The 27799-nt window shown below is 39.0% G+C and overlaps 1 protein-coding gene across 1 annotated transcript in view; it reads left to right on the forward strand.

Annotated features, from left to right (window-relative positions):
• LOC105922684 (protocadherin Fat 3) overlaps positions 1-27799 on the forward strand; it is a 160314-nt gene that overhangs the window by 88344 nt on the left and 44171 nt on the right. The window contains exons 44-49 of the mRNA XM_036143069.1: positions 560-691; positions 858-1015; positions 1093-1627; positions 2481-2634; positions 6934-7081; positions 15195-15578. Of these exons, the coding sequence (XP_035998962.1) occupies positions 560-691; positions 858-1015; positions 1093-1627; positions 2481-2634; positions 6934-7081; positions 15195-15578 (1511 nt within the window). The remainder of the gene's footprint in view (positions 1-559; positions 692-857; positions 1016-1092; positions 1628-2480; positions 2635-6933; positions 7082-15194; positions 15579-27799) is intronic.

Raw genomic sequence — 27799 nt, forward strand, 5'->3', positions numbered from 1 at the left:
ACACAGCTGCTGCCCACTGGGAAGTTTTTTTTTGTTGTTGCTTGTATTTTGGACCATTTCCTGTAAATGTGAAGCGTGTTTGTTCGCGAAAATCCCATTAGGTCAGCAATGTCTGCATTAATCAAACCACTGGCACAAACAAGCCTGCCACTGTCAAACTCACTTAAATCCCTTCCTTCCCTGTACTGGTGCTGAGTTTGAAGGGTTCAGCAAGTTGCCGTCACCACATTACATTCATGCATTGAGTTGCTGTCATGTAATTGTCCCTTGATTTTTCTTTTGTTGGTCTTTTTCACACCATGTGTTTCACTGTATGGTGTGTTTCAGGCTTAAATTTTTACACTACATTTATTCTGTTCTGTTGTGTAAAGGTTATCAGTTTTAACTAAACTGACTGAGTGAGGGCATACCGAAGCCATGATTTTGTAAAGTTGAAAGTAGTGTTTTTATTGCTATGAATTTTAAGGATTTAATAATATAAATGGATAGCTTAATAAAATGGGGGATGCAACGATATTGTGTTCTGTTATTTTTTCTTTCCATCCCTTCTCTTAAACAGGGGGGACGTGTCCAACCCCTGTAGAACTTTGTGAAGGACAGTCTTGTCCAGAAGACATGCAGTGCGTCCTTTCTGGTCCAACAACGCCATCTGTCTGCCAGTGTCAGCCTGAGAGATTGGATGAGTGTGCAGGTATAATTCAAGCTTTTTTTTTTTTTTTCACTTCCTGTAAAACTCTGCTCAGCTTTTCTCAGGTGAACAACTGGATTGTAGAAGACATGAGAAAGGCTTTTTGAACCATAATTGAAACTGTTCTCTTCTTCTTCTTCTTCTGTCTTTGCACGGTGTGACTGAGTAGGTCAGACATCGCTGAGTTTCTCTGGAAACAGCTACATCAAGTACAGAGTGACAGAGAGGCTCCAGAGTGGAGAGATGAGGCTAGGCCTCAGGGTTAGAACACTTCAAAGAAGAGGAGTCATTATGTTCACTCGTGTTAACCCTTGCACTATGCTAAAGGTAAATAAGAAAATTGACTGCACTTTTTTAATTTTTTTCATTTTGCAATGAAAGCTCTAAAAAAGTTCTCCTCCTAGATCGAGGGGGGTCGGCTGTGGTTCCAGCTGGACTGCGACAACACCCTCGGCATTATGGGCATCTCGGACAGACCAATAAATGACGGCCTATGGCATTCAGTTGCTCTAGAGCTGACCAGAAACTACACCCTTCTGTCAGTGGATGACAGCTATGTGGAACGTCGCAGAGCAGCACGGGCCCCTGTCCGTCTCTGGCCAATAGCTCCTGATTCCTCGTTTTTCTTCGGGGCACAAGTGAGGCTGCAGAGCGGGCCAGGTGAGAGGCCCATTTTTGGACCCGAGGAGAGCATGGGAGGAGGGCCAGAACTCAGAGAGCGTTCAGTGAGCGGCGCCGCGAGAGCCCAGGACGGCTTCCAAGGTTGCCTGGGGTCGCTGATGCTGAACGGTAATGAGCTGCCCCTCCAAAATAAGAGGAGCCGTTACGCCGAGATAGCCGGGCTCAGCGAGGTCAAGCTGGGCTGTGTTCTTTATCCAGATCCGTGCATCAGCCAGCCATGTCTCAATGGAGCCATCTGCAGCAGCCTGCCATTTGGAGGTATGTCAGCATGCAGATGACCACAACTAGGAGCTGTGAAACTGTGTCAATTAGCACATTTGTGTTTGTAACTAATAGTTTTTTGTCCTTAAACAAAGATTAGATTGTCGTCAAGTAGTACATTTATTTCAGTAATTCACTTTAAAAGAAAACCTCCATTATAGAACTATTATACACATAGTAATATATTTTCAAGCACATATGGCTTGCAGGAAATTACAATATTATGGGAGGCCAAAAAAGGTCTATATTTTTTTTTAATACAAAAATGATTTGTGATGGCTAAAATATTCACTGGGAAGAAAGTTGCTGACTGAGTCATTGAACCTGGCTCTTTAGAGTCCCCTTTCCAAGCAGATCAATGAAAAAAGGGCAGAAGAAAAGACGGTGCACAAGCATTAGGGATGGCCACAGCCTTGAAAGCTGGTATTGAAGCAACCTGGGCTTTTTTAACAACTCAGGCGGCCGCAGCCAGATTGCCTCCGTAATACCCTGCTTTGATGCAATAATTCATGCAAAATGGGCCCTGGCCAAGCCTTGAGTGCATCTACTGTACGGTCCATGGACACGCTTGTAAATAATCCCACATTTTTAAAATAAAAATCCTTGTTTTATTGGTGTAATGTAATACTCACTACAAGCCCCAGTTATCAAAATTAAATGAAATGAAACAAACACTTATCTCGCTGTGTATAAAGAATGTCTAACATATGAGTTTCTCTTTTTAAAATGAATTACTGATATAAAAGGGCTTCTAAAAATTTTCAATATTTGTAAAATGATTCTGTATCAATGTTCTTGTCCCTGTTGATTTATTGTCTTCTAAAACATGCTAAATCTTTATTCCAAACAGGCTTCATGTGCAGTTGCAGCAGTGGATTCACTGGGGGGCGCTGTGAAGTTGAACTAACATCTTGCATGCCAAACCCATGCCAGAATGGTGGAGAATGCAAGGCTGTTGGCAACGCATTCCTCTGTGGCTGTCCGAGAGGACTCAGGGGACTTATGTAAGATGAAAGAAACATTAAACACACACACACAAGATATGTAATAGTTGACTGTAGAAGAGGTGTTAATGAATAGTGTGCCCCACTTAGAGAATGTTTACATATTTAAATTCTGAGTGGTAATTTTTGTTTTTAATTTATCACAATAAAACATCTGCAGCTGCACTCTTTGAAGCATAAAAAGCCATGTGGAAGACTCCCGCCCCCGCAAAGCATTGCACACATTCATCCACTACCCATGTTGTACTTGCTGATATGGGAGACAAATTGGTGGTTCTAATTTAATTCAGGATAATTCTTGGTTGAAAAGCCTGTAATCAGTCTGTAGCTGCCTCCCTAATTACGGCTCAGTAATTGTCTTTGAAATAACCTCTGCGCTGGCGTGGTTGTTCAAGGGAGCCACCACTAGAGAGCAGTTTTCCATCAAAAGAAGGGTTGCTGGCTTTGACAAGAGAAGCTCTGCTGTTGAAGCTGGAATGAATGATATTGAGTGGAATAAACTCCTTTATGTGCTTGCATGCTAAAGTTTACATGCACGTGCAAACTCCTTGAATGTGATTTTTAACCCTTTATTTAAGTCGTTAATTTTTTACATAGAAATGATCTCACAGCAACCAGCTTTAAAAAAATGTTTCAAACTACAACTAATTGGGTTTGTTTTTTGATCCGTATATGTTGAAAATTACACAGAGACTCAAATATATACATACATCTCCTCTACAATTTGGGTAAATGTCCTGTGGCAAACTGTATGTCGATCAAACACTTTTTTTAGCCATCTACCTTCCTTTCTTTTAATTTTTTTTCCTAGTCTGAATCTGGCCTTTTGAGACTGTAAAGTCATTTCCCACTGGAGTTAAGATTTGTTACTGAAACATAAATTAACATTTTTACTCCAAACCTGTTTGACATGAGGATCATTGCACAAACTCTATGGAATAATGAACCTAAAACTTCACCCCAAATAAACAGTTTAGATGGCTGATTTTATGCGTTCATGGTTATTTCTGCAGTAAAATGAGTCCAAACACACTGATAGGATAAGAGCAGAGAGTAAACATTAAGCTTTACCCCAAAGACCCAACCTCAACCCTGGTGAAAATGTGTGGAACATGCTTTGAAGGTGGATCAATGGCAGGAAAGAAGCCATTTTAACGGAACTCTACCCATTCTGTCATGAAGAGTTTCTAAATGTCCGGCTGCAATGATGCAGACGATTGCTGTCGGTAAGAAAAAGGGTGTCATTTAGTCCTGACTCGCTAAGGCAGGGGTGTACAAAGGTGTGGCCCAGGGGCCATTTGCGACATTCAGAGTCATTTCGTTTGGCCCTCACCCTCAGTTCAAGAGTGGTGAAAATGTGGCCCTCCAGCAAAATGGAGCTGATACAGATGGACAGGTTTTGTAATTTACTTAGGATGAGATTTTCAATTACAATTTAATAATATTTGGTGCAATACAAAGCATGTATTTTCTATTAGCCGTGTCCTTTTTTTTTTTTGCTTCAAAAATCCTGCAACTATTGACTCTCAGACAGGCAGCCCTTCTTCAATTTAATATTTTCTTAAATGGAAAATATTCGGTGTAATACAAAGCATGTATTTTCTATTAGCCGTGTTCTTTTTTTTTCCTTTTTTTTTTTTTCGCTTCAAACATCCTGCAACTATTGACTGAAGGGCTGTCTGTCTGAGGACAGACAGCCTGTCTGAGGACAGACAGCCCTTCTTCAAACTTGCCTAAATGCAGCGAGCCTTTTCAAAGAAAGTTCTTTAAACCAAGGGTGTCCAAAATGTGGCCCGGGGGCCATTTGTGTCCCCTGTGCTCATTTTGTGCGGCCCACCAACTGAGTTTCAAGAAAGATTTAGCCTAGTGCTGGTGGCTTTTGCAGATGGAAACTTTTTATTTTTAAGTAGGGTAAATTTATTATATACACGAGTAAAAATCTCACAATTGAATGTTGAATGTTCGGTACAACACAAAACATTTGTCTTAATAATAATAAAAACAACAATCATCTTTATTGTCATTGCAACATGCATTTCATTTAAATATGTGTTATCTGCATTTAACCCATCTCCTTGGGGAGCAGCAGGCTGCCACTGTGTGGTGCCCTGGGAGTGATTGTAATGATTAATGCTGGTGAACCCGATATTCAGCCAAACAGAGAGTTACGTTTCTAAAAGGTTTATCGTAAAGGATGAGTAGTGGCAACTGAGGCAGGCGAGCAGAACCAGACTTAACAGATGACTAATGGCTGAAGGTGCAGGCAGGCAGGGATGAGCAGGAGACCAGAGGATGCAGGTAGTGACAGACCAGAACAAGCGATGTGGACCGGGGGAACCAGCAGAACGGGCAGAGCAAGTGGCTGGAACTCACAGGGAAACAGGCAGAACTGCAGACACAGGCAACTTTTAACAGCGGTTGAAGAGCTCACAGGAACTGGTAGAGGCAGAGCACATCACAAAGATGAGATGGCTGAGGTAGGTATATATGGACAGGGAAAGAGGTGAGCAGCGTTGGAAGTAATCACTGGCAGCAGGTGGAGCTGATCTGGGCTAATTGACTGAGGAGACTAAGCTGATTGGATAGTGGCTGATTCAAGTCTGGAAAAGTCCAAAACAAACAAAAACCTAAATCATGACAGCAATCTGGGGTTAAGGGTCTTCCTCGGGTACACACTTTTACATTCACTTTAATTTCTTAGTAAATAGGGTGACTTTTACTCAAATGCAGACTTTGGTGCATTAAACTCTGATTGGAATTCATTTAATAAAATAGATTAAATACAGTTCATATACTTTTCTTAAAATTATCATATTTTGTGTTATATGTTATTTATTTTTATTCATTTTTTGGCCCACGAGCACTTTCGATTTAACAATTTTGGCCCAATAGCCTAAAACTTTGGACAACGCTGGTTTAGACCAACAAAACAGTAAAAAACATTGAACTGATAAAGCTAGGAAAGTGTAAGCCTTTCTTTTATTAAGGCAAATATCTGAGACCCTGTTTTACATCTACAATAATTTGTTTCATTAAGATATTGCATGATTAAATTCTTGCTGATAACAGAAAAATAATTCACAATAAAACTTGCCTTTTTAACAGAAAAACATTATGGTCCTGCGACTCCACATGTTTGAACAGCCCAGCCCCAAGGGATAACTAGTTCTGTATTTTGCCACGTAATATCTGCTAAGTCTGCCTGGCTGTTCACCTGTTGTGCATATAAACTCTTAAGAAGAAACTTAATTTGCAATAAATAAATATAATTCACAACAAATTAGAAAGTACAACTTGTGTATTTCACATAAACAGCCAAATTATACATTGAACATAAAACTATTTACATATGACTCAACTGGCAGACAGTCTGAAGTTTTCTGTTTTTTAATTAGGTCATAAAGTATTCATTATTCAAAATATTTATGAGAGGATTTTACTGACCAGCAGATCCTAAGCCTTGAGGGCTAAAACTTTAGATACTTAATGACTCCTTGCACTTTTATCATTAAAAGAAAAAAAAAAAAAACTTTGGGTAGTTTCACAATAAGGCTTCCTCTGAAATGCTTCTACCCAACCCCCCCACCCCCGTCAGATAAAAAAAAAAAAAAAAACTCTGGTGAAGCGTTTTGAAAAATCCCATCAAGGAAAAAAATAATTGAAAAGAAAAAAAGCATGTATTTTCTCTCTCCTGCACAGCAGGATGCCGTGTTTGATATATAAAGCTAAGATGAACACGAATGCATGCAGAGGGTGAAACAGCATGTGTGATTTTTTTATTTTTTTTTTTTGGGGGGGGGGGGCATGTGCCTTTCTATGACTCTTTGTGAACCCATCTGTTTGATTTAGAACCTCATGAAATCAGATTGTGGGAAATCCATGGAGGGAACCTCTTTGTTTACAGTAGTCACGGTTTCCACACAGTCTGGAAACGTATTGAAGAGTGCAGGATTTGATAGAAGTCAGGTCTGGATAAGAATAAAAAATAAAAAATAAAAGAATTTGGAAAATGTTTGTTCCATACATACAACCATCTGTTAATCCTTCCACCTGTTTGTTTATCATCTAGCCGTCCATCAACCCATAACTGTTATACATTTATAGTGGTTTTGTTTACGCTTTCAAAATGGCTAAACATGGCTGAGAACATGTTTAATTTAGGTTAAATATGTTTTGTTAATCTAATTTTAGCATACTGTCAAGCTTTCATCTTGTATTCTTCCCTTTTAGTTAGGAAGAAAAAAAAATCCTCTTCAGCACTTCCCATGCATGGTAATCTGTTTGTCTCTGGGCTGACAGATGTGACGAGGATGTAAACGAGTGCGACCAGGACAACTGTGGCAGCAGAGGAGAGTGTGTCAACACGTTCGGTTCGTTCTATTGCAACTGCTCAGATGGATACGACGACCAGTTCTGTGACGACCAGGTCCCTGAGGATGACATGCAGGTAGAGTTTTGGCTACGCAAAAAGTCCGATTAAAAGAGGAATAAATCCTATAGAAAATGCTGAAATAATTCACCTAATTATACTTTGGAGGCACAGTGAATCCGCTGGGAGTTTGGTGAGATACGAGCACCTGGAGGGTTTTGTATCCTTGTCTCCACACTTGAATGAGTTTAAGTGTGGTAATGGGTGAATCACAGCTTTCATTTGAAGTTAGTCATGCTTATGACTTTTATAATGCATTACCCTATGTACCTTCTAGTGCAGTTTCGAGACACTTTCAAGGTTTCTACAGTGGAATTAAAGTGTTAGACTCATCTTAAAATTGGTTCAGTTTATAATTTCTGTACTTTGAGTACCACTCGGTTTTTCCTAATTTTGAAGCAAAACAAAGCAACCAAGCAGCTTTTTGAACTGCTTCCTTATACACTGCTCAAAAATAATACATTAAAGGAACAGTTTTTGATCAGAGAATATCAAGTCAGTTATACTTCTGTAATACTGACCTCTTCAAATCAGTAGTAGAGGGGGTTGTTAATTTTATTTAGTATCATGCACATATGTGCCCAGCCCACATGGGTTTATAAGACGCTATAAACACAAAAAGGAAGATAACCAGATGTTTCACACCATCTCCAATATAACAGTACTTTTTACAACATAACAAGGTACAGAGTTTTCAGTCTCATTTTCTATGCTTGCTCCGCATATCGTGCCACACAAAAGATTTTGTTCTTGAATGACCATCCCAATATTTCACATTCAGCCAACCAAAATAGATTTGGATTATTGTATTGAATTGTTTTTTTTTTTTTTCAAAAAAAACACTTAATAAGAGAAATTTAAATATTTTAGACAGAAAGAACTAAAACATAGGCCTGCAACCCGCCTCTCGCCCATTGACAGCTGGAGATGGGCACCAGCACCACTCACAAACCCAACAGGGATAAGCGTGTAGGAAAATGGATGGATGGAGAAATAAAAAATAGGTATGTGAAGAATTAAAGTTAATATTACAGATGGACTAGGGTCTGACGTCACACCGCAGCTCTCTGTTTTTCTCCAGTCTCTTGCTTACATGGACGGCCACGCGGGCGTACATGCAGGGTCCGAAATTAACACTCGCCAGTCGCCAAATGCGAGTAAATTTCCCGTTTGGCGAGTGAATTTCAGAGGGCTAGCTGCCACATGGCGAGTAAATGTTTGTACCAAATAAAATAAAAGAAACATAAAAATAACAAAACCCATACGATCCGTTCACAGCTCTGTCCATCCAGAGCTCAGTCTAGACCCGCCTTCTGTGGTGCTGGTTCAGCTTCTTTCACATTCAGAACCAGTCATGGCTGAACGCTGGATCAGAAAACAGATCTGCTAACCAGACACAGTCTAAAACGCCAATTAGTCTGTTTATAAGTTTCGTTCTTATTTATTCTGTTTTTTTTAACTACCTGCGCTGCGGCTCTGTGCTTCACCGCTCTTACTGCGCCTCCCCCGCCCCCTCTCGGAGCAAGGTGCTTTTATCAGCGGCCAGCCTTCAAAACGTGAATCGCTACGTTTAATGTCCTTCCACTCGTACCGAAATGTCCCAATTAAAGTCAGTAGGAGAGTCGGTAACTGTTTTTCATGCTCTTTTGTTTTTAACGACACAGGACCAGCGGTGCTTCGGTGGGCGTGGTGCGTTGCGCTTGAATTCAGGTGCGCAAAATTACGTTACATGTAACCTGTAACATCGGGGGCGCAGCGCACGAGGGTAAAATCCAGCAGCGAGATCAGCGTAAAGACGCAGCGTGAACCCTGAGTGCTTTAAGTGTTGCAGCTGAGGGGAAAATTTTGAACCATACACAGGGGCGGTTCTGAACAGGGGCCAACAGGGGCCTATGCCCATGTAGAACTGTTCCTGGCCCCTGTTATGGCCCCTGTACTAAAAACATGATGTTAAATTTCTTAGGATGATAAATGCTGACAAAGATAACGTGACTGACTGGTCATTTGGATCAGTTGCATTTTTTTCGTTTATGGTTTTACCCAATAATAAAATAACAAAATAATTAAAAAATAAATATAAAAAAAATAACAATAATTAAAATCAAGCTGTTTCACGTTAAGCTCCCGCTGTATTGAGAAAAGATCAGGGGTCTGCAACCTGCAGTTTCAGAGCCACAATTGGCTCTTTGGCTTACTTAATATTTTAAACGATGAAATGTTGACCTGTTAAGTCCCCCCCCCCCCCCCCCCAATCTTTTGTTCTGTGCCCCTGTGAAAAAACACTGGCCCCACCCTGACCCACCCTGCTAAATTTGGTCTAGAACCCCCACTGACCGTACAGGCTTGATGAAACTCTGCCTCATTCACAAATAAGGCCAACATGGATAGAATAATGATAATCTGTAGTCTTTTTTATCGGCTGGATGTGAATCTGATAATTCATATTGTGTCTTTTATAATCGACTACAGTATATATTTTTTTTTAATTCAGGAAACAAAGATTTCTCTTCCAGGTTCCAGTCAGCCACGCCCCCAACCACGCCCCCCATAATTAACATAATTTCACTCTTAATTTTTATAAAAGTTGAGGTCTGGTCAAAATTAATATTTTGGCCGGTAAAAAATATGCCTGGCCGGTTGATTTTTACATCTACCGGCCAACTTGGCCGGTGAATAACAAAGTTAATTTCGGACACTGCGTACATGTATGTGCACTGGTGTGCATGTACATGCATGTGAATAGCTGCCACTCAGAGCTTAGCCCTTTCCTGCCCTAAAATGCCGCCATCAGAGCAGCGGAGTGCTGGAGCAACATGGTGGAGAGCACCCCCAACAAATCAAAATATTATTTTGCTAACAGCATTATAAAGTTATGAGTTACTTACTTCTTCACAAGAAATGTTACTCCAATAGGTGAAGCTGTTTTGCTGTGTTTTTATCCTTTGCAAATATGTGCATAGAATGCAACAGATATTGTGGAGGTAGAGAGGTGCTTCTTGTTTTGATCTACAGACAGTGCTCAAGCACCACCTAGTGGGGAAATATTGCTTATTGCTCCTTTAAGTTACTGTGCTTAAGATTCTTATTCGTAATTTAGCACTCTTAATTAATTGAGCCAACATAAATAGCAAATAATGTAGGGGAGAAAACATCACCTTTTCGTCATTCCGAATGATGCAGAAAATCAGCCCTGGGGTGGCGCTTCAGGGGTGGCTGGGAGGGCTGCATGGCAAGAATCCTGAGGGGCCCATTCCTGAGGAGCCCTGATGGGAGAAAGGACTCTAGCACAGCCAAGGGAGGTCAGAGCATGTGCAAGGTTTACCTGTCATCACCCATATTTAAATGGGGCCATTGGGGGTCGCAACGATTATGTGTGAAGGGGACGTGTCCCCTCCACTTTTGAAAGCTATCTGATTAGACTCACATTTACAAAAACATGGGCCCTTGCTCTGTTTCTTTTCCCCCCCGAAAGATTCCATTCCACTTGATGGATAGGAGAATACTTGTACATCTAAAACGCCACTCCGTGTTTTTCCCCTTACCAACAACATCTCACCGCACCGCTGCTTTCCCCAAGCATATAAACTGAGTGGCAGCTGAAAACTGGACACAGTAACGTCTGTCCCACTGACATCTCACTGTGTCTAGCTTTTGCTGTTACGTGGCCTTAAAATGAGCTCTAAACCATGTTAAATAACTGCTCAACTGAACAAGGAAACATTTAGGAGGAATATACTTAACTTTGCTCTACTAGTATGTTTGCTGTGTTTGCAACCCCCGATCCCTCTACAGAGACAATATACATCAGAAGATTCCCAGCAAAGAAGTGAAAAGTAAGTTAACATTTTCCAACAGGACAGTTGTTTCCCCCCCAATGTGATATTTCTGCAGTTAGCTGTAAGTTGTCAACCATCCCATAAAATATGGAATATTTTACAGGACAGTTACACTCCAAAGCGAAGACCCTCATGTGAGTGTAAAGAGGTAAATCCCTGGCTGAAGAACATCAGTGGGGACAACATTTATACTTTAGCAGTCTATGAGCTCATTGGGTTCGGAATAGACACTGGCGGTGTTAAACGTAAAACGATTGGCTGTGACCTAGATTGAGTCATGGCATTTCTGGATTTTGTTTGCTTTTTGATTCAGGTGCTTATAGTTTTAACGGTGTTTGTAGTGGTTTATATCAGCATTTCGCCAAGATTCAGACATTTCTGTGGATGCGTCTGTGTTTTATTTTGGGGAATTATAGGCTCTGAGTTAAGTTAATGCGGGTGTCAAGATGATGTGATCGCTATCCGTGGTGCTGAACTACTTTGAATATGTGTTATTTTATTGGTGACCATGTATCCTAATGTTTTTGTTGTTCTTTGGTTTATGCTTCATATTCGTTTGATGGACTTCAAACGACATAATCACCTTCTGTAGTGCCAAAGATGTAGGCCCCGCTGTTGTGGGCATGTGTCTGTTGTAAAATGGTGTTATAAAGGGCCCGGTCATTTGCCCCGCCCCTGGCCCAGCTCTGATTTGTTCCGCTAGTAAACCAGCCTTTCCTCATATCAGTCACCTGCACACAGGTTATAGAAATAACCATCAACAATATCAATGAGTAACTTATATTCCAAAAAATCTCTGTTTATCCAGTCAAACATTTTTGGAAAATCAACAAGGCAGAAGAAGGTGGTTTTACCTTCATGCTGTCTACTCTCACTACAGTGGATAAAATTTAAATGTGGTCAATGCAAGGTATATTTTTCCTCAATCCTTTATCCTCATCCACCATAATTTGATCCACTTCAGCATATTTAGAAAGCCTGTTACAAGGCCCACACAGCAGTGTACACATTATAAGTGGAACTTAACAAACGTAAGCCTCTATAATTTAGAGGGACTCTAGGGTCAGCCTATGATGACTTAGGAATCAGCTTAATAATATTTTTATGCCATATTAATGGTATGATACCACTCTGAAAACAGTGTTTCAATAACTTAGGACTTTTAAGAACATCATTAGCCAATTTATCAACAGCCAAGGCTTTAAGTATTTTGATACTTTCGATTACTTTCTGCACCTCTTCCACAGTTATACTTCAATTCAGCAGCTCATTAAAACAAAAATAACTCAGTGTTTGTTTCAAGTCTTTGTATTACAGATGCTATTTAGAAACTGCTCATCAAACTGCTGGGAGCTGTTACAGGCAAACAAATTTCTGTAATCCTTTTCCCTCCTGTTCAACACCTTGCCTGAAATACAGATTTCCCACTTTCATTTACATTCTCTCCAAAACTGCTCTGAATGACTGGTTTGCAAATGGTCCAACAGAAGAGTAATTCCCCCCCCGCACCGCCTTTTATACAATCTAAGTTTTTTTAATTTTTTTATCATAAGCTGATTTAGAGGAAAGTTTTGTATATTGCTTTTCATGAAATTTGATCTCTACATTTCAAAATAAAAAAAAATCACATGAAGACTCCAGCACATAGTGTGCAATTAATCATTCCAAAATGGCTGTTTAATTTTTAGTTTAACTGTATTACTTTTTATACACGTTTTTATTTTGGGTATGTCATTACTTTATCTAGCATCATACAAAGACAATCACAGTAGTTGCTATTATCCTTCAGTTTTACTTGATTTTCTAACTGCACTGTGATGTTGTAAAGGGCTACATAACATGTCTCAGATTCAAGAAAATTATAATGCAGCTTTCTTAATGGTCTTTTATTTTGAAAGACAGGACTATTCCTGGTTCCTGGACAAAACGTGTCTGTCTGAAAATGTAAAAGAAGCACTCCTTAGGAAATGTACATTTATCGTCTATCATTTTCACATGCTGTGCATTTTTATCAACAGATCAGAATTGAGCACACGTCATAAGATCTACATATGGTACTACAGTATAAATGACCAAACTTTACCCCTGACTGAAATAGATGTAAAATTGTCATTTGTAGGGTATATACTTCCATTTCATCTATCATTAACAAGGAAGTGTGGAGGCCACAGTGACTGGCCTCCACACTTCCTTGACCAAAATCCAATAGAGGATCTCTGGAACGTCATTTTTAGGTCCATCCAAAGCCACCAGGTTGCACCTCAGACTGTACAGGAGCTGAGAGATAGCCTGATCAGGATCTGGGAGGATATACCCCAGGACATCATCCATCATTTCATGAGGCAGCTGCCCCATTGTTGGTACAATGACATTTCAGCATCGGCCTACCCTGCAGCATCAGATATTCAGTCCCGCTTTCTCTGTGACTTCATATTTAGCCTCTGTGGCTTGGTCATTTTAATTTTCACCAAATGGTGGCATTCTTTTGTTCCCAACACATTACGCCTCCCATATCAGTATGTGTATCCAACATGATTTATTTTCTTCCCAACTGAGATCTGGTGTCAACATGAAACCTATTAGTCAGGCAATCTACCAATCTGCCCTGCATGGAAGAATGGCAACAAAGAAGCCATTGTTGAAAAATTCAACAGAAGTCCCCTTTAAGGTCATGTAGGGGACACAACAGACATGTGAAAGAAGTGTTTAGGGATGGAAGAGAGCAAAATTTGACTTTTTGACCGAGCCGTAAAATGTTGTGTGCAGCAGAAAAGTTGTACCACTGCAACATGGTGGTGGAAGCATTATGCTGTGTGGACACTGAATTGTGTTCAGCATTGATTGGAAGCTAGATGGAGCTAAATGCAAGGAAATCCTGGAGGAAAGCGACTTAGAAGACGACAATGGCATTAAACATGCAGCCAGAGTTTCAATGGATAGGTTAAATTAAAGCATATTTATGTGTTAGAATGGTCAAGTCAAAGTCCAGACATAGATCATATTGGGAATTTAGGCCTGGTCCAAAAAGATCTGCAGCTGGTTACTGCAATAAATCCTAATAAAATGCATTAACATTTGTAGTTACACTGTCAACTGTGACAAAGAAAAAGGTTTGCTGAATATGGAACCACCAAGTTCTTCATGGGTGGGTCTTTTTTTCAATCAATTTCATATCCAGACAACTGCTAGACACCCTTTTTTTGCCAATACATTAACATTTTTATTTTGTTTAATTTGAAAGTAAACATTTACACTAGTCACTAGTCATTTACACTGATCTGTAAGACTTAAGTAAAGGGTTTGAACGAGACTTGCTACCCATTTTTTCGGCATCCATCTTTCCCTGTCCTGACTCACTGAGGCCTGGACAAAGGAGTTCTTCCCTGCATAATGACCTGGTTCTTTCAACAGAAATCCTTAATAACTGGCACCAAATAACCCATTCACCACTTTTGCGAACAGAATTTTGCTTCTGATAATTTAGATGCCCTTTGCTAAGTACAATGTCATAATAGATAGAACTTGGCTGGTTAGTCGACTTGTTTGCAACATGTCATGTGGAGGCTTTTCTTGCTACAACATTGAAAGGTTTGTTAAATAAAATTCAGATAAAAAAATATTCTGCTTTGCTTTTGGGAAAGGTAATTACTGCAAAAAGCTTAATTTATTGAATTAATCAAAGAACTGCTTCTTAACACAATTGTGATCCTAACAAGATTATAGTAGCTTTGTTTAATTGTTTCATTCTGACAAACAGCAACAGACAGCTGTGAGACCTTGTAAGCACAGGTGTGAGCCTTCTTAACTTTTGGAAATTAATTTAATTAAGAAGACTTAAACTCCTGTCCAGCATCCCAAGGACTAGTATTGGCATTAGGATAAATCAGAAGTGAGATGCACGCAGGTGTGGCATCAATGACTGTCAATACTTATTTGAATGGAATACATTATATATTTATTTGTATTTTCCTAAAATGACTATAAAGCACTTAAAAAGTAGGTTTGTTGCATCATTGTCATTAATTCTATTCATTCAGAACTGAATTTACATCTTAGTCAGTCTAAAGGAAAAAAAAATTAGTTTAATTTCACTTTTGCCATAGTTAAGTCTAACCATCCCTTTTGTTGATGGGTTGTTGGATGTACTTGATAGTTGTATAACCAGAAGTGAATCCTTCCCATTGACTTTCTATGCTTCCAGCAGGCAGTCATGGTGTAGGTTTCTTACACTTTGAATAGGAGAAGCTAAGTCCATGTTTTTTTTAGTGATTATTTTTCCTTTTATTGTTTTGCAGGCCGAGCCGCTGTCTTATGTTGGACCAGGGGAATTAATAGGCATCGGAGTGCTTGCCTTTGTCATCATTTTCCTCCTCATACTCTTCATCGCCTTCAGGAAGAAAATCAAATTCCGGAAAGACTCTGACCCAGGTCCGGGGACTCAGGCTGCTCTGGGCATCTCGACTGTTTCCTCAGAAGCAAGCTACATGCTACACAAGACTGGAATGGGGATCGAGGGGATTGAGTTTAAAGCCGTGCGTGTGCCAGGCTCACAGGCGTCCACGGGGACTTATGGTGAGGTTGGAGGCTGCAGTGGAGGTCCTCCCCAGGTCATGGTGCGTCCTACTGCCCACTCAGTCCCTCCAGGAACCGACAGGACCACTTCCAGTGAAAGCAGTCAGGTGTGCATAAGTGTATATGGGCATGTCTAAGTCAAAATTATTTGTTTCCATATCACAACACAACCTTGGTTCTAGAGTTGTAGGTTTTTACTTTTTTTTTTTTAATAGAAAGAGAGCCTTTATTATTTTACTTATTTCTATATTTTACCTTTTTTAACCAGGAAACCTCCAAAGGTTAACATGTTAACGTCTAAGATTATCTTGTTACAAGCTAAAAGCATAACTTTATAAGAACTTTAAACCCTCACATAGTCTTAAAGGAGCTGGAAGCAGACAGAGCAGTCCCGAGGGAGCAGATTTGAGCCATGCAAGGAGGAACTTTGAGTGGACCTATTATATTTCAAATCTGAGTGTAACGTTGTTTAATTCACCTTACGAACCACCTTTATGCCATACAATAATGCACGTTGATGCTAAAAGGTAGTTTTATGCTTATCTACAACCAGCCTGAGATTAGAGCCATTTGAATAAAGTATGGGGTCATTTGCATAAAAGTGCTCCCTAGTTGCAGAACTATTCTCCATTGTAAAATTTTTCAAAAGGGCCTCATACACAACCTTGGGGGACTCCTTTAATGTGAGCTTGACATAACTGAAAAAAATACCGAAAAAAAATTACCACTTTAATGCTTTAATCAATATTTCCGTAATTTTATCAATCCAAGTAATATGACTGTCATTATTTACTTCCTTTTGACATTAAATAGGCTAAGTATTTTATACTAAAACCAGAGAAAAGATAAAGTTTTAGATTATGTCACTATTCGTACATTATACTTACAGACCCTTGAGACTGTTTTGATGATACTAATCATTCCCATAATACACTGCCCGTCTAGTTCATCCGTACATTTATCTGGAGAAAAATAATTTGGCTGAGACAAGGGTTACACAGGGTTTATAGCAGACATGCAGATAAGTCTGATCGTGACAAGGACTCAGAATGATACAGTTTTAAATAAGGTTTAACATATGGGTCAAGATCCAGAAGTGATTTCTGGACATCCTTGTTTTGGTTTCATGTACAATACAAACACACCTTAAGCCAAATGTTAATGCCAAAGGCACTAAAAAATCAGTTTGAGCCTCTGCAACAAGCCGGCCTTGACAATAGCTACATAAAGGTGTGCTTTAGCCGTAGACGTATTATTCCAAATGTTACAATGTTGAAGCATACACTTGGGCTTTGTAGAACTCCTTTTATTAATATAAGATATTCACTAATCAATTTTCACATCAAAACTTTAAAAGAACTTGAAAAAACTAATTGTAAGATTGCAAATGAGGCATTGTACTGTTCATTTACTTGCCTCTATGTTTTTTTTTTTTTTTTTCACTGAATATGTGCTGGGGAGTATATTACGTGTTGTGTTGTAACAGACAGTTTTAGGCCCATCAGCTTCTTTTGATGGTGCTATGCTTCTCTAATTAATTTCCATGTTATATGCTGGGAAACGTATTATTAAAATAGCTATTAGGAGAAACATGATGTTCCTGAGAAGGGTTGCACCAGTTTTACAGATGAATTACAGAAAAGTCTAATTGTGGCAGCGACTGAGAGTGATGGTGTTGTAGATGATGTAGGTAGTAGGGAGTGAAAAGGGTTTTGCTGTGTTCTTTTAGACACAATGGGGTATAGCAATAACTGAATAGGCTAATAGGAATAAAAAAGGTTGTATTGCAATCCATGTTGTATAATATTTTTAGATTTGGTGCCTTACAGCATAAGCGTTATAAGACATTGTCGTGGTAATCAAGCCTAGAGAAAAGATTCACATCTACACTTTATCAAAAATGCTTGTGGTTCACTCTTTCGCCTCAAATAAATCCTGTTATATTAAAGCCCATTAAATGATTCTAAATATCTGGGCTCTCTAGCAAGTAGGAAAAATTGTTCAAGCAGATCCAAAAGAGGTATTCCTCTGTTTGTGACCTTAAGCTCAGGGGCACTGAGTTTTTGCAGCAGGATTACCCTGGCAAGTCCAGGGTTATGACCTCTGAATGGACTAAAATGCAGTGATTCAATTGTCTTAGTAAAGCTCCAGACCTAAATTAGCGTGAGATGCTGTTGCATGACCAAACAGGCTGTTCGTGCTTAGTAGCCCTCCACTTAGACTTCATTAAACACTTCTAAACGGTTTAATGAAGGAAATTCAAAGAAGAGTGGGAGAGAATCTCCCCTCAGCTATGTAAGAAACAAACTGGTTGACAGTTACCAAAAAAAAAACAACACAGATGCAATTGTTTTGCCAAGTGTAACACAGTCAGTTATTGGGTGTAGAAGGCAATTACATTTTTAGATAGTGCCAGAATGGTTTGCATAGCTTTCTCTTAATAGGTGAGAATCATCCTTTAAAAATACACATGTTAATTTAGTCTGATTTTGTCTAATCTTTGATCTGAAAAACCTGTGATAAAAAAGAAAAAAGTTATTTTTTTTTTGTTCTTTTACATTGGGGCATTTAGTTTTTAAAGCAGGTTAATTTATCATCTTAAACAGCTGCAAAATATGGAAACTATTCAATAGAAGTGTCATCATTCTTAGGCGTTTAGGTTTTTGGATTTCTATTGTGTCTCTGTTGTCATCCTTTCCCTGTCATGTTCTCTAAGGTTTCCCATATTAGCCTGTTGTGTATTGTGTTCAGCTCTTGAGTTATTCTTGTGTTCTGTTCTTTGTACATGTTGAGTAATTTATGTTAAATTGCTGTTAGACAGTTCCCTTTGGTAAGATAGCTTCTTTGTGTCTCTGTTCAGCTCCAACTTTGTTAATTAGTCTTCTTCGGTCTCCCTACTTACTTTCTGCCTCAGCTGTTCCACATAATCCCTTGATTAACACCCCTGTTACTATCTTCTCTCTATTTCCGCCTTTATACCAATAACTGCTCCCCTTGTTTTACCTGGGAGCTCTCTCCATTTTATTATTAAAGTTGTTCAGTTCCACAAGTCTGCTGTTTCCACTCGGGTCCGTCAAGAACCAGCAAACATGACAGAAGAATCCAACCAATTGGACCCAAAAAATTCCTTTTCTGATAAAGGCTGCAATAGCTTTACACACTGACTGCAGGTATATTGCAGCACAGTGGCCCACGCTGGTAGACCCCGGGAGCGTTTAATAGCGGCAACTGATGGTGTGCATCAGCTAGATCTGGATTCTGCTTCATCCTCCTCAGGGCTTGGATGATCTGTTGGAGGAAGCTCAGTGGAACTACCAAGGAGCATGGTTGTAGATCCTACAACAGTCACCACCACCTCAGTCACAGCTCCAATGTTCTCCACCGCCACCTGTCTGGACGTCTCTTGCCGTTTAGTCCTCTGCTTGCTACAGGCAGCCTCGTCATCTAGATGCTCCCGCTCCTGCCCCGGAGGATCTGACTGATGTTCCTCCCTGCCCTGTCACTGACACGAGGGTGTCAGTCCAAAACCCCCACTCCTGTTTCAGAGGTTCTGGTTGACACATTAACTCCTTTCCTAGCATCACCTGCTGCTTCTCCAGCACTTTTCTGCTTTCCAGCAGCAATGGGCCCTACATCCACAGCTGCAGTTTCATACAACTTACTCAGCCTATCTGTCAGCTTCTGAGTCTGCTGTTTGTCCCCCTAATACGCCAGAGCCCACTAGTAGCCTCAGGCTGCTGCCACCTCAGAGTGTCAGACCGCACTTCTAGCCTTAGGCTGCCACCTCCTCTCAGCACCAGGGCCCTAGACCTTCCTCAGTGCTCCTAAGCATCAGCCTCTCTTCATTGCATAGCCAGGCTTCTCCAGCACCTCCTGCTTCTTCTTCAACATCTGTCAGCGGTCTGCAGCATAGTGCAGTTTCCAGATCTGTGCCATTTTCATCATCCGCTTTGTCATCATTCTTGTCATCTACACCTCCTTCATCATCATCTTCTGCACCTCCTGCTCTGTTATCATTATCAATGCCATCTTCACATCCTGTTTTGCAATTTACGGCTCCAATTAAGCCTCATGTGGCTGATCCTGAGTTCTCTGAGGGGTTCGACAACAACCCACCACATGTTCCTGATCCCAAGTTCTCAAACAAAGGGATCTAGGTGGGCTCCCTACTGTCTTCTGAGCCTGAGTTCTCCACATAGATCCCTGATTAACAGACCTGAATTCTGTCATTCTCCACTTTTGCATCATTATATAAGATCACTGGTTGTCATCGTTCATTGCTGGATTCTTCCATTAAACTGCTATATAAAACTGCCACTTGCTCATTTTACATCCCATCCTTTATTCCAATACCAATTCTTCCTGTTACCTGTAAGTTATCATCATTTTATTATCAAAGTTTTTCAGTTCCACAAGTGTGCTGTCTGCACTTGGGTCATTCACTAACCGGCAAATATGAAAAAAAGGATGTTTTTTTAGCAGAGAAAAAAATGTACGTTAAGCAGATTCAAAAAGTACATTATTTATGCTCATTCTAACTAAAACATGTGTGACTGTAAACTGTTCCTTAGTATTTTCTGCATAATGTCTCTACAGATGAGCACCTTCCTCTCAGACATGTCTAATGTCCGGGGTATGGCTAACAGGAGAGGCATTGCAGTGTGCAGCGTGGCACCCAATCTCCCCTCGGCATCGGCCCATCGCCCAGAGCACAATCCAGCCCACAAAGTGTCATGGGAGGGCAAAGAAACCAGAGAGAAAGGCCTGGAGAGGCACAGAGACGAGAGGGAGGAAGAGTGGGGGCAGAGGGCTTTTGAGCTGGAGAGGACCCAGAGGGATATCAGTCCGCAGGGTAAGACTGTGGCATCCTGCACGCACAGATGCCCACACTCGCATAAACACACGCCTTCCGATCACAAAAGGTAAAAGAGTACACAAGCCGTGAACTCATTGTGCTACCACCACATCACCATTTTCACTGCAAGAGCTTATTTCACAGTGATGTGTGCCTTTTGATCACAGAACATCAAAGAAAACGACCCTGAGTAGGCAAGAGTGCTTAAAACGTCATATTTTTTTTTAATTTTTGCTTTCCCTTCATTTCACTGTTCTGTTGACTTTCCTTGGAGCAATAAATGATAATTTAACCCTCAGTGCCATTCCTCAAATTGCCAATTATGTCATATTGGATCTGCCTGACGTCCCTAACATCTTACATGCACTTGTGTACGAATGGACAGAGTAATCAGGCAGAACTGATGCCTTATGTTCTTGCCCTAATTTTCCTTATAAAAGTAAAGTCCAAAATCAAAGTCCCTGGAATATGTCTGTATGAAATAATCCCAACCTTTCCCCCCAATCTATTTTTTTTTTTCTTTTTGGCATCCGCGCTTCAAGGGCTTTTTGTCAGCTCAGATGTCTAGAACGTGAAGGGGAGCAGTGAGACATTGTCAGATAGTTCCATTTCAGAGTGATATTTAGCTGCCAACCCTGTCAACAGAACTGCAGTTCAGTTTGTTCTCTGTCAATGAAATTATCTGTCTGTATTTCAGAGCAAAGGTGGATGTCAGATATTTTTCGATTCTTCGTCCGGGCAGTTGTTTGAATAATAAGGCTTCAAGCTGGAACTTCCTGCTCATTAATTATTGATTTCATCCTGTGAGAATAGGAAATAAGTTGTTTTATTTGTTTATTCCCCTGCTGAGCGTATGCAGGGAAAATAAAGAATTGCACAAATAGTCTACAGACACAGCAGGGTCTATTAATTAAAATGCGATTGAGATAAATGGCAAACTAACACCCAGACTACTGCGTTAATGACTAGTCTAAAGTGCTACTAATCTATTTAAAACTCTTTAGTTACTTGTTAATGCCACACAGACCGGAAACTACAAACAATAATTAAAGCTGTAGAACAGCTTATTATTCAACAGATAGAAATACACAAAACAGGTGCATCTCTATCAATTGAAATAGGATGGTAAAGTTCATTCATTTCAGTAATTTGATTCCAAAAATGTAAACAGATTCATTGCACACAGAGTGACATGTTTCAAGTTTGTATTCCTGTTCACATTATGATTATGGCTTACAGGAAAATATAGTTTCTCAAAAATCGGAATACAACATAAGACCAATAAAAAATTATTTCTATTACAGAATGTCGGCCTTCTGAAAAGTATGTCCATACACTGTATATATCACCAAGCTAGAACATTTTTCATTAGTAATAGAAAAGAATAAGAATAATCCTAAACTTATTTTCTGACTTTGGATCATAGTTCTGTTTAGCCATCCATTCCCTCAGCTCTCAGCAATAAATACTTCATACTATTCTTTATTAATAAAAATTGTTCTAATAAAAAAATATTATTTTTAAATTACTGGTATTCAGCTTCGTTCTCACTAACGGAGTGAGCACTGGACATAACTGATCAACATGATCAGTGTTTGGGCTCTTCTGATTCAGTGGCGCTTTCTGAGTGTTTAGTTATGATGAATCTGTCCTTAGTAAATGGCACCAAAGGCTTTTAAGATAGTGGTAATCAAACCATCACTTAAACTTTTTCTTGCTCAAGATGGCTTAGTAAATTACAAACCTATACAGCATCTAATCTTTCTTTTGTTATATACATTTTTTGAGAAAATAGTTGCTAATCAAGTGTGTGAACATTTACACAGTAATGATCTGTTTGATGACGTTGAGTCAGGTTCTGGAGCTCATCATAGCACTGAAACAGCTCTGGTGAAAGTGATCAGATATTCTCACGACCTCAGATAATGAACTTGTGTCAGTACTGGTCCTGTTAGAGCTCAGTGCTGCATTCAATATAGTCGATCACAATAATCTATTAGAAAGGCTTGAACATGCTGTAGGGATTAAGGCAACAGCACTAGGCTGGTTGAAATCCTATTTGTCTGACAGGTTCCAGTTTGTTTATGTAAATGATACATCTTCTTCAAAAAAGAAGGTGTAAAGGGGTAATTCTCTTTACTACCATATTTTTCAGACTATAAATTGCTCCTGAATATAAGTGGCATAAGTCAAAAAATGCATCTTAAATAGGAAAAAAAAGAACATACAGTATATAAGTCACACTGGCCTATACACATTTTTTTAGACATTTATTTCACACAATCCCAAGATAAAAACTGACATTTAATCTGGTAAACCAATTTATTGAATTACACAGCTGTATCCACACAAAAAAAGAGAAACTTGGTGCTATTTATGACCAGGACATGCCATTTAAATCTCATGTTAAAAATAATTTTAGAGTTTGCTTCTTTCGTCAGTGGAATATTGCCAAAATCAGAAATATTTTGTCCAGGAGTGATGCTGAAAAACTAGTCCATGCATTTGTTACTTTAAGGATGGACTATTGTAATTCTTTACTATCAGGAAGTCCACAAAATGCAGTTTGAAGCCTTCAGGTGATCCAAAATGCTGCAGCAAGAATTCTGATGAAAATCAAAAAGGGAGATCATATTTCTCTTGTTTTAGCTTCCATTCACTGACTTCCTGTTAAAATTTTTTTTTAAAAATTCTCCTTCTCACGTATAAAGCCCTTAGTAATCAAGCTCCATCCTATATCAAAGATCTAATAGTATGTTATGTTCCTAACAGAACATTTCGCTCTCAGACTACAAGTCTACTGGTAAGTCCTGGAGGTTCTAAATGTAGAATGGGAGGCAGATCTTTTAGTTATTAGTGTCCTCTCCTGTGGAACCAACTTTTAGTTTTAGTCCATGAAGCAGACACCCGGTCTATTTTAGACTAGGCTTAAAACTTACAACTGATCTTGTTTGCTAACTGGGGTCAGCTGGAATGTATATAGGTCTACTTGACGTACAGTCTGTTAGCTTCAATTGAATATACTTTTTTTCAAGTGAATTGAGACATTTTTTGTATACTATATAAAACTGAATTGAACTGAAAATAACATAATTTGTCAAGGCTCCTGTTGCATGATTTACTGCATCACGGCAGCGTGACAGGAGGCAAAAAGCTTGTGGCTCTCCTGAGGTGTTAAAAATTGCCTAGCTTGCAATAATACTGGCTCTCAGCACCTCCATAATGTTTGCACTAGTGTCTCTCATCTTCATCATACTTCACAGATTGTCTGTGGTTTCTTGTTCATACAGATTTGCTGGCCAACCAGTACAGGGGTATAGGTACTTTTGGCAGTGTTGTCAAATTCAGCTGGAAAATGAAATCAGCATCCCCAAAGCGCTTGTCAAAAGATCAAATCATGAAGTAGTCCACTCTGCTGGTAGACAGCTGCTCTGGCATTCAGAAAACGCATTGAAGCAACAGCAGTAGATGACATTGGCTCCCAGATCATCACAGACTTTGGAAACGTTACTCTGAACCTCAAGCAATTTGCAATGCCTTTCACTGTTCCTCCAGACTCTGTTCCAGATTTCCAAATTAAATACATTTTTTTTCCATGTGAAAAGAGGACTTTGACCACATAAGAATAATTCAGTCCGTTTTTCTCCTTAGCCCAGGTAAAACTATTCTGACATTGGTTCAGGAGTGGCTAAAATCAAGGAATCCAGCAGGTGTACCCCTGTGCTGAATATGCTTGTGACGGTTCTTTAAAACCAGTGAATATCGCCAAAAAGTTTTGAATTTGTTTTGCTTCAAAATGCTCTCAAGGCTGCAGTTATTTGCTTTCCTTTTGTACCTTATTATATAACACCTTTTCTTTCTACTTAACTTTCCATTACCGTGGCAGAGACCTCTTGTGGAGTTAATGAATGCCTGCTTGACAACTGTCAAGTTTCAGCCTTCCCCATGATTATACAGGCCATCCTGTTAGTTTTCAGTATTGAAAATCCTATTTTGGTCATATTTATTTTTTGAATTTTCTGAGAAAAATTACAAGAAAAAAATGTCAAAATTTTGACCCTGCTTTTAATGAATAGTTTTTACGTTTAGAATTGGATGACTCAATTGTATTAACTTTTGAACAATATTTTAATTAATTAAGGTCCACCCATTATAATTCCAACATTCTCCTTTGTGGATAAATACAATGAATTCAGTTAATTCACATTTGGAAAATAAATTGGGGTCCCACGTTGCTAAGGTTTTGGCAGACAAAAACAGGATTTTTTTTTATAAATATAAACTCATAAAGTTGAGTTTCAGTTTGGTTGAAATGCCACAACTATTACCCCAGTAATTACATAACGGCTTACAGAAAGCAATTTTTGAGAAATATATTTATTGTTGAAAGGAATCAGGACTAAAACTGTTAGGGCTTTGTGAGAATACATGTTTTAATTTAAAATGTTATTAACTATTGTAAACAAAAGAGAGGGCAAAGATTAATGGGAATGTTTAAAAGCAGCCAAGTTGCAAATCTTCCCTAATAAATTAATCATGCTAACATTCCATTTATTGCAGATAAATTAAATGTGAAATTTTGGAACCAGACACTTCATTAAATATTATTTTTACATTTGAGCTTTAAAGGGGACTTAAATAGTTTGAGTAAAGAGGACATTCTAAGGCGTGTGTTAGTAGGTGGATTAAAGAAAACTTATTTGTTGTTTCATACTTTGGCAAAAGGGAACTTATGCAATGGCACACTAATGATGGACCAAGGCAACATAAAAGGATGGGGATGAGAATTTACCTTTTTACTAAAGCTGATTGTTGGTAGAATCCTCTTATTTTAAATCAGAACAGATGCAGCTCCACTGGCTGTCTTATTCCTTTTTGACTGATGGTGCTGTCTTACTGAGCACATTCCCAAAGGAGCATTACTAGCTCCATAAACGGTGGACCATGAATACATAGCGTGGCTCTAGAAAGCTGAGGGTGATGTCCAGGCATCATTCACCTCATGGCTGTAAATAGAAGGGCAAACCCTAAACGGCATAAAGATTGATTAGTCTTTAATAATCTGAAGAGAAAATCTGCCATAGAGATGAAATGCACAATGCAGGATCTCATTGACTTTAAAAAATTGGCTTTTTTGTTTTCAGAATTGGCTTAAAAAAGGAATAATATATATATATATATATATATATATATATATATATATATATATATATATATATATATATATAAACAAAAACATTCACTTAATAAATAAATATCTAGGGTTCAACTGACAGCTTCAACAGCTGCAGACTAAAAAAAAGTTACATTTCTTACTTAGTTTTAGATTGTATGTTACAATGCAAAAAAAAAAAAAAAGAAAAATCACAATTCGTTACTGTTTTAGGAATATACACAAGTGTATACCAAACAGTTCTAAAACTACAGTTACCAGTTGTATTAAAACATTGTTTGAATGATTGCCTTGAAATGGTTGCAGAAATGTAGCAGAGTGTTTCCTTTTTTCTCCCCAAAATGGAGACTTCAGTTCCCGAGTATTATTGATATTATTCAACCTCACAGGTTAAATCATTTCAATAATCCAATAATAATGATTAATAATATTCATTTCAATAATCCAAATTAAACACACAATGATGACTTTAAGGATCCACAGCACCTATTTCACTATATTTCTTCTATTTAAGACTAGTTAAAAATAGTTTTAATAAAGCAATGTGACTTTACCTCAAGACCCAACTTGCTGTCAACTTAGTGTCTGGGTCTAAACCTTAGGCTACTATCAGCCCCGCCCTGATGTGATATGATCTCTTCGAGGGAATCTCACTAACTTTGCCTGCAAACTGAATTCTAGCGGAATAAATGCATTCATTTATTTTGTTTCAATTGTTCTACATTTTATTCCAACTGTTTTTTATTTGCTTTTGGTCTATTTTTTCCCCTATGTTTTAATCATGTAAAGCACTCTGCGATGTCCTTGTACTGAAATGTGCTATGCAAATAAAGTTGCCTTTCCTTGCCTTTAAAAAAGCTCAACAATCTGATAAACTAGGTGGGCTCTGATCTGGGGACCCTTCTAGAATCTCTAGAGATGACTTTTCAAAGAAGGATTCTTTACAAAATGCTGAAAATTATGGACAACCCTAAGAATCCTCTTCATCAGACTGTTGTACAACAACAGTGTCTTCAGTCAGAGGCCTGTCCAGAGCCGCTGTAAGACAAACCGCTACAAGATATCCTTCTTGCCTGCACCCATCACCATCTACAAAAACCTGCGGAAAAAATCCCCATGAATTACACCAAAATTGAATTTCCCTTTGGTGGCTATTAAAGTGTTTTTGAATTGAATTGAATCACTATTTTTTTTTAGTTCCTTCTACATAAAAGATATTATTGCTTATTGTTCCTTTAATCACATAGGCAAAGTTGCAACTTTTTAATTCTATGCAGTTTTAGTCTGCAAAAAAGATCAGTTTTTGGAACCTTGAGTTCCGTTCCTTCTGCCTTTCCCATCCCTCTTACATTTGAAATAATTATGTGAAACCAGGCATTATATTGCTTTGAAATTAGAGCACCTGGAAGAGCAATGTACCTGTCTCTGCCTGGGTTCAACAGACCGTGTTGCAGACAGGTTTAACAGCCACATGCCAACTCATTGCAACACCCAAGTACCTGCTGTGCCCTTTCGAGACTTGTCTGACAGACAGTCACTCAGAAGCAAGCCGGGGCTTTGAGTAGATACAGCCTTCTAAATAACTGCAAAGAAAAGCGGCATCAGGGATCACGCTGATTTGTAAGCATCCGTTTCTTTGAAAAGCACCTCTGTCGACATGCACGTCAAAGGTGACCAAAAGAATCTGGTAGATTTCTCCACATGAAATTTAAGTTGACTCGCCTTCCCACATAAAGTGTCAGGTTTAGGTCTTGAAGAAAGAGCTTTGGCCTCTACTTTGCATCCACGTTTTTCAAAACTTGGGTGCTCAAGCTTTCCTCTCAGTCCTGATTCATCACCTTATCCGTCAGTTAATTAATATTTTAAGGAATCTCTTCCCTTTGAAATGTTTTTTTTTTTTTCAATCTTGCTCTGAAGAGAAACAGATGAACAAATATGCTGGATATCAGCTTAATACCTATCGTTGTTCCAGATGGCAGTAAAATGAGCACACAAACTAAAAGTGCTTCATTTCAGAGGTAGCTCTCTCAACAAAAGACTCACAGATAAAGCAGGCACTGCAAACCCAAATTAAATTGTTTATCAAAATGTATTCAGAAGTGAATGAATGATCCTGTCAGGCTGTCCGCTTTCCATCCAGAGCTGGCTACATGGAAATTGGATTTTTAGTTAGGTGGAAATATTTTTTTTTTTTATCTGACGCTTAAGACAAAAGGAGCATTCTCAGTCAGATCCATTCTTTCCAGACTCTTCTTCCATGGCTCAATCCGAATACCCTTATAGAGCAGGAAGTGTGTCAA

The sequence above is a fragment of the Fundulus heteroclitus genome, chromosome 11 (genome assembly GCF_011125445.2).
Source record: "Fundulus heteroclitus isolate FHET01 chromosome 11, MU-UCD_Fhet_4.1, whole genome shotgun sequence".
In the NCBI taxonomy this organism is placed as follows: Eukaryota; Metazoa; Chordata; class Actinopteri; order Cyprinodontiformes; family Fundulidae; genus Fundulus; species Fundulus heteroclitus.